This window comes from Muscardinus avellanarius (genome assembly GCF_963383645.1).
Source record: "Muscardinus avellanarius genome assembly, chromosome: 18".
NCBI lineage: Eukaryota > Metazoa > Chordata > Mammalia > Rodentia > Gliridae > Muscardinus > Muscardinus avellanarius.
The window spans coordinates 44891754-44898609 of NC_137804.1; the positions used below are offsets into that span (position 1 = coordinate 44891754).

Consider the following 6856-nt stretch of genomic DNA (forward strand, 5'->3'; position numbering starts at 1 on the left):
TTCTGACCACTTCAGAGTCATCTCAGGCTGCCATATCAATATCTAATTGTGCCAGTATAATAGAAGGTGAGACTGAGTATGGGGGATGCTATTATGAGCTCAGGAGTTACAGCTGGCCACGGTAGTCCCACGAATTGCTTCTCAGGATATCCAGGATGACCCCTTTGGCTCACATAAGACTAACTCTGGGAGGAAATTCACATGGAGCTAAGCATATCATCAAGTAGAGGCCATTATCTGGACATGACCACAGCTGTGCTCTGATAATTCCATGGCCCTTCTCCAATATTCTTTTTTAAAGATAGTATCACCATAAAATTTGCTAAAACTAGAAGCCCTGCCCCAGAAAACGCTTCTGCGGAGGCTGAGCCCATACAATGTATTTAGATAATTAATATTATGAAGCTGTGCATGGTGAAAGTCACCTGTAGTCTCAATAGTTGGGAGACTAAGGCAGAAGTATCTCAGGATCAAGGCCGGATTTAGCAGCCTAGAGAGAGCCTCGGCAACTTAGCAAGGGTCTGTTTCAAAACAAAAAAATAAAATAGGGCTAGGGGTGAAGTTCAAAGGAAGAATACCTCTAAGTTCAGTCCAATATAAATGAGCATAGGCTTATAGAAAACAGTATCACACACAAAGAAATATGAGTCAAACATCACAGACAAAAAGTCATGTTTTAAACCAAACTAAAATGCTATAAATGATGATTACTTTATCTCATTATTTTAGAAATATGCAGTAACAGAATGTCCAGGCATTGTGGTTCAAGAAGAATGACGTCATTGTGACTTCAGAAAATCAAGTCCAAAGCTAATGGCTCATCATAGAAAAGAAGTTATCGCAGTGATGAGTCTCCTAACGGCGCCCTTCATGTCCCTGTTCCTCAGGCTGTAGATGAAGGGGTTCAGCATTGGAGGGACCACAGAGTACATCACCGAGGCCACCGCTGTCGTCCTGGGTGAGTCGGTCACCGCAGAGCTGATGTACACCCCCATACCTGTCCCGTAGAACAAGGAGACAACAGACAGGTGGGACCCACAGGTGGAAAAGGCTTTGTATATTCCTTTTGATGATGTCATTCTCAAGACTGAGAACACAATGTGAACGTAAGAGAAGATAATTCCAGAGAGGGGAACTCCACCAAGTATGAACATTGCTACATAGACCAGAACATTATCAAGGAGGGTGTCAGAGCAGGCGAGCTCGAGGACCTGAGCAAGCTCACAGAAGAAGTGGGGGATCTCCAGGTGTGTGCAGAAGGACAGCCGCAGCAACATCAGACTGTGCATCAGGGCAACCACAGTGCTGAGGAGGAGGGAGACCAGGGCCAGCAGGATGCAGAAGTGGGGTTTCATGATGACCGTGTACTTCAGAGGGTGACAGATGGCCACATAGCGGTCATAGCCCATCACGGCAAGGAGATAATTTTCCAAATATGCAAAAACTAAAACAGAGAAGACCTGGGAGATGCACCCTGTGTATGTGATGCTCTGGTCCTGCGTCTGGATGTTCACCAGCATCTTTGGGACCGTGCAGGTGCTCAAACAGATGTCATTCAAGGAGAGATTGCAGAGGAAGAAGTACATGGGGGTGTGGAGGTGGGAGTCGGAGCTGACGGCCAGGACAATGAACAGGTTCCCCAGGACGGTGACCAGGTACATGGTCAGGAACAGGCTGAAGACGAGCGGCTGCTGCGCTGGGTCGTCTGTCAGTCCCAGGAGAAGGAATTCAGAAACACTTGTTTGGTTTTTGGGTTCCATGTTGCCGGTGAATATTATGGAAATGATGGTGTGAAAAGATAATACAGTGTCTGAACAGCACTAGCACTTGAGTAGTTAATAGAAATACAAATTGCTGGCCCCTACTCTCTGATTACTGCTAACCCAATCTGAGGCTAAGGACACCTGCCTAGGCTCCACCAGCATGCCCTCCGGAATGCTGTGGCTTTTGATGTACTTTAAGACCCAGCTCATTAAAACAGAACACTTCTCACGAGTGCCATGAAGTCGGGTGCGTGATTCAGGTGTGTTTGGGTGATACTTTCCCTTGTACCTCTCTCCACTGACTCCTGTTTTTCCTCCACTCCCTTCACTGAAATGGAACTTGACTCGACACCAGTCCTGTTCAGATCAAGTGCAAAGTGCGGAGAAGCGAGTAAATGTGAGAGGTGGCTTTTCAGGGAAACTCTCCCGTGCATTTAAAAAATGTTGACAATGAAATATTTAAATCTGTCTTCTAAAGCGATGACCCCCAAGCCTCAGCTCACTTCAGGATCATCTGAAGGCTTTTTTCAAATCACAGACGAGATAGTCCTATAGTCCACATGTACCTATGGGACACTCAGGTGAGCTGAGTTTCCATCATGAATTTGAGATCCAGTGTGTGATTTCCAAGACTGAGTTTGACTCAGATATTCTGATAGTTTATTCTCAATAAATCTCTGTTAATACCTCTGGATAGAAGAAAACAAATATTTGTAAATGAATGATCACTCAGATATCCTAATTTTTCCTCGCATGCCTTTGTTTGTTTGTATTATGTATGTATGTATGTATGTATGTATGTATATATTTATGTATGTATATATTTAGTGGTACTGAGGACTGAACCCAGAGTCCACTTCTGGGATATACCCACAGCCCTTTTTTTGTTTGTTTTGAAACAGGGTCTCACTAGGCTGCTGAGGGCCTTGCTAAGTTGCTGAGGCTGGCCTTGAACCTGCAATCCTCTTGTCTCACTCTCCCAAGTACTGAGATCACAGGTATTTGTCACCACATCCAGCTATCTGTGAGATTCTAAACTTCATCCTACGGGAGTTCTTCCTGTAAGTTGGTGGTGACGTGTCAATTTTTATTTCAAAATAACGTAAATGAGATAGTAAGTAAAATGAAGGGACAACTAGCAAAATTGGTTAAAAGAGAAATACTTTCCTGATGTTCAGAACCCACACAAGAGAACACCATCTGTGAGATAGTCGGGGGCCCATGAGGAGAGTGCTTGGAGGACAACAGCCTTTGTGTTCAGGGTGAGACCGAGCTGCCTCTGATGGCATCCACCACTGGAGCATTCACCATGGAGATCGCACACCCCGAATGTGGTCCAGGCTCGAGAAAATGTTTGTGATGGGAAAAATCAACTGTATGAGCCTGGGTTTCCCGTTTCTATAAGGGGAGCTGTGTGTGGCTATGCTAATTAACCTATTGGTACATTTTTTTCAGTGTGCACACATATCTGACCAATACATTGTACACCTTAAATAAAAATGAACGCTATACAATCACATTTCAATAAAACTGGAAAATCTTCTGTGGGGATGTTTCTTGAAATAGACTATACACCTGTCATCCCAGTACTTGGGAGGCTTAGCAACAGGAGGATTGCAGGTTTGAGGCCAGCCTCAGTAACCTAGCAAGGCTCTCAGAAATACAGGAAGACCATGTTTTGAAACAAAAAATTAAAAAATAAAAGGCTGAGAGAGTAGCTCAGAAGTAGAATGCCCCTGGGTTCAATAGCTAGTAGCACAAAAATAAACAAGCAAAAAGGGAGAGAGGGAGAGAGGGAGAGGGGGAGAGAGAGAGAGGGAGAGAAAGAGAGAGGGAGAGAGGGAGAGAGAGAGAGGGAGAGGGAGAGAGAGAGAAGGAGAGAGAGAGAGAGAAGCCTTTGGCACATAAGACTCTCGTACACACATTTCTTACTCTTTTTGCTTTTCTGAACTATTCAGGTGTCATTGTTTATTCCAATGTGTTAGGACAGTTGTGGAAGAGAAGAGGAGAAGGACGTGCCTAGCAGGAGGAATACGGATATTCGGGAAGTGTTTAATGAGTGGAAGCTCCCTCTGGGAATGCTCACCATGTAGGAAAAGAAGAAGGAAGCCCCGGCATTCACCTGCCACGGGCACACAGGGGAGTATACAACAATGGAAGCAAAATTATAATAAATAAAGACATGGAGCACACTGTCAAAATATTAAATATGAGACTTGAATATCTCATTGGCTCCATGAGGAAGGCTGTTCTTATCTTACTTGTATATTGAAGCTGGAAGCTATGTCTTCTGTAAGTACAGACAGATAATATGTGTCAAGGGGAATCTGGTCAGGAAGCACATGTCCAGGAGGAGGCTCGGTGCTGCCGCTGGCTGGGCCAGAGCTGCAGAGTGAGGCCGCCGCAGCTGGCTTCTGCTGCTTTGCATCCAGGGAGCTTCTGTATGCAAAGCTGCCCGCTAGAGCAGCTGCCTTAATAGCAACCAGATCCCAAGAGGGCCGGTCCTTACAGGCCATCTCTGCAGAAGGGAGGTCGTGGGGTGCCTGAGTTTCTGACCCCTGAGACCACCCTGAGTCTTCCAGCTCCCACTACCGTCCCACTGTTTCTGTTCTTTTTCTTTTTGCGTGTGTGTGATATGGCAGATTGAATCCAGGAGCATTCTACCTCAGAGCTACAACCTCTTAACTTTTAATATTTTGTTTTGAAACAGGGTCTCAGGATGTTGCCGAGAATCTTGCTAAGTTGCTGAGGCTGGTATTGAACCTGTGATCCTCCCGTCTCACATCCCAGTTGTGGTGCTCACCTCTCACAGAACTTGTTCTCACTTCCCCTGGGCACTTCTCTAGAACAGCACAGGGCTTCTTCTAAGTTACAAACACAGCTAGCGCGCTTCTCTCTCTCTCTCTCTCTCTCTCTCTCTCTCTCTCGTGGTAGTACTGGGGATGGAACCCAAGAGACTTCTATCTCCAGGCTACTAGTACTAATGGACAATGAATTAGTAGCCAATATGCTAAATTGTATTCTATTTTTAAAATATAGAGTTGATTTCATATTATCAGTAGAGATTTTTCTACTATACTAAAGATGCTACAGAAGGAATAGCTAAACAATTAGATGCCACTGGTCAGAAGACATCGAAAATAGAGGAGCTCTACAAGGATTAACAACCCTAATGAATGAACCCGCCGAAAATTCAGAAATAAACGATCCGTTCACTACTCTAATGTGACAATGGTTTAATAAATGAAAGAATGATTATATCCATCCTGACATCCTTTATCACTGTTATCACAGTGATGCTTTTGCTGGGATGCCGTGTAATCTCTTACATAGGAGAATTAGTCCAGAGACTTACACAGAAGCAGTCATTACTAAACAGCCTCCGTCCTTGTACCACAAAGGAAAGAAATGAAGTGTGTAATAAAAGAGGGGGAATTGTAAGAAAGCAAAACAACCTTCTAGAATCACATTTATAAGATCACACAGACACTGGTGGACTTCAATCTTGTAACTCTACCCTAGGTATCCGTTTAGGCAACTTTTGTACAAGAGGGGCTGGCAGCACTTCCCTCATCCCAAGGCCACCACCACTCGGCAGTAGGATGTTTGGTGGTTCCATTTTCAGTCTTCTGAGGAATTTTCATACTGACTTCCATAGTGGCTGTACTAATTTGCAATCCACCAACAGTCTATAAGAGTTTCTATTTCCCCTCCTCTTGCCAGCATTTATTATTGTTTGCATTCATGATGATTGTGTTTTTGTTTCTAATAGGAGATGATAAGTGAGATTAGCCAGCCTCAAAAAATAAAGGCTAATATGTTTTCCTTCATATGTGGAGACTAGAGAGAAATAGAAAAGCAAAAGTGACTTCAAATTAATGAGGAGAGGGACCTGTAGAATAGTGGGAGGGGACCGGCAGAGGGAGGGAAAGGGGTCTTGATGACGGAAGTGGTTCAAATAATGCTATGTGCATATATCAAATGATCAGTACCAATTTCATAAATATGTGTGGGGAGGGGGAGGGAGGAGCAAGGTGAGATCCAGAGAGAAACACACCAAGTGCCGTGTGTATGACGTTTCCGTCACTTGGAACCTCATTATGATGTATACATACAATGTACCAATAAAAGTATACTTATAAAAAAGAAAAGAAAACTAAGTAGTGTTGATGCTATTGTGAACTTACCAGCATACGGTTTTCCGGGATGTCTCAGCAATTAATTAAATATGAAAGATCGGGTCATTTGCCTCACATCATGAGGCTGAAGATGGTCTCCAGATGTGACCTAAACTTGCATAAACCTTTCCTCGCCCTGGGACCATCTTTAATTCTTCTTTTGAGACTGAGCCATAAAATAGCACTACAATCGAACCCTAAACTCAGGGTCTGTTTGACAAAGTCAGCAAAAAGATATCACAGGGTTGAAACTGAAATCATGTGTGAAACCTCACAGAACTTTGAACACGAATAGAAAAATGTGGGTGCAAATAGAAATATTCTGCTTCTGTGATCAGGAGAAGCTGTACTCTACTAGAACCCTCCAGGCTTAAATATCTTCCCTGCCTTTCACCTTCTACAACTTATCTTTTCCTAAGTACACACACAACTAAGTTTGCTAAAACCTGAACCCTTCTTTGGGGTTCTGTTCCCATAACACAAGAACAAAGAAACTGGGTTTAGAGAATTGACATCAGGAGTCAAAGACCACAGAGCTGGACACAACACCTTGCCGAGTTTCAAGATAAGTTAAAGTGCCATAGTTCACTAAGTTTTTTTCATATTCTAAGAAGAATATAATTACAAGAGTATCGGACGCTCTGGTTTATCAGGAATCCTATCACTTTGGCTTGCCCTAAAAACCCAAGTTCAGCCAGGCATGGTGGTGCATGCCTGTAATTCCAGTACTTGGGAGGCTGAGACAGGAGGATCACTAGTTTGCAGCTAGCCTCAGAACATAGGTCCTCTGCAACTTAGTGAAACCCTATTTCAAAATTTGAAAAATGATAATAAAGTAGGACTGGAGGTGTAGCTCAGAGATAGAACGCTCCTTATTTCAACTCCCAGCACAAAAAATGCCAAGAAAATGACATT

The 6856-nt window shown here is 43.6% G+C and overlaps 1 protein-coding gene across 1 annotated transcript; it reads right to left on the reverse strand.

Moving 5' to 3' along the window:
• Positions 1 to 821: 821 nt before the first annotated feature.
• On the reverse strand, positions 822 to 1760 carry LOC308276378 (olfactory receptor 7G2-like; the record flags this gene model as incomplete). The annotated part of the gene is made up of 1 exon (XM_080715112.1): positions 822 to 1760. One exon carries the CDS (start codon positions 1758 to 1760, stop codon positions 822 to 824), a length of 939 nt encoding a protein of 312 aa, XP_080571238.1.
• Between the last annotated feature and the right edge of the window lie 5096 nt (positions 1761 to 6856).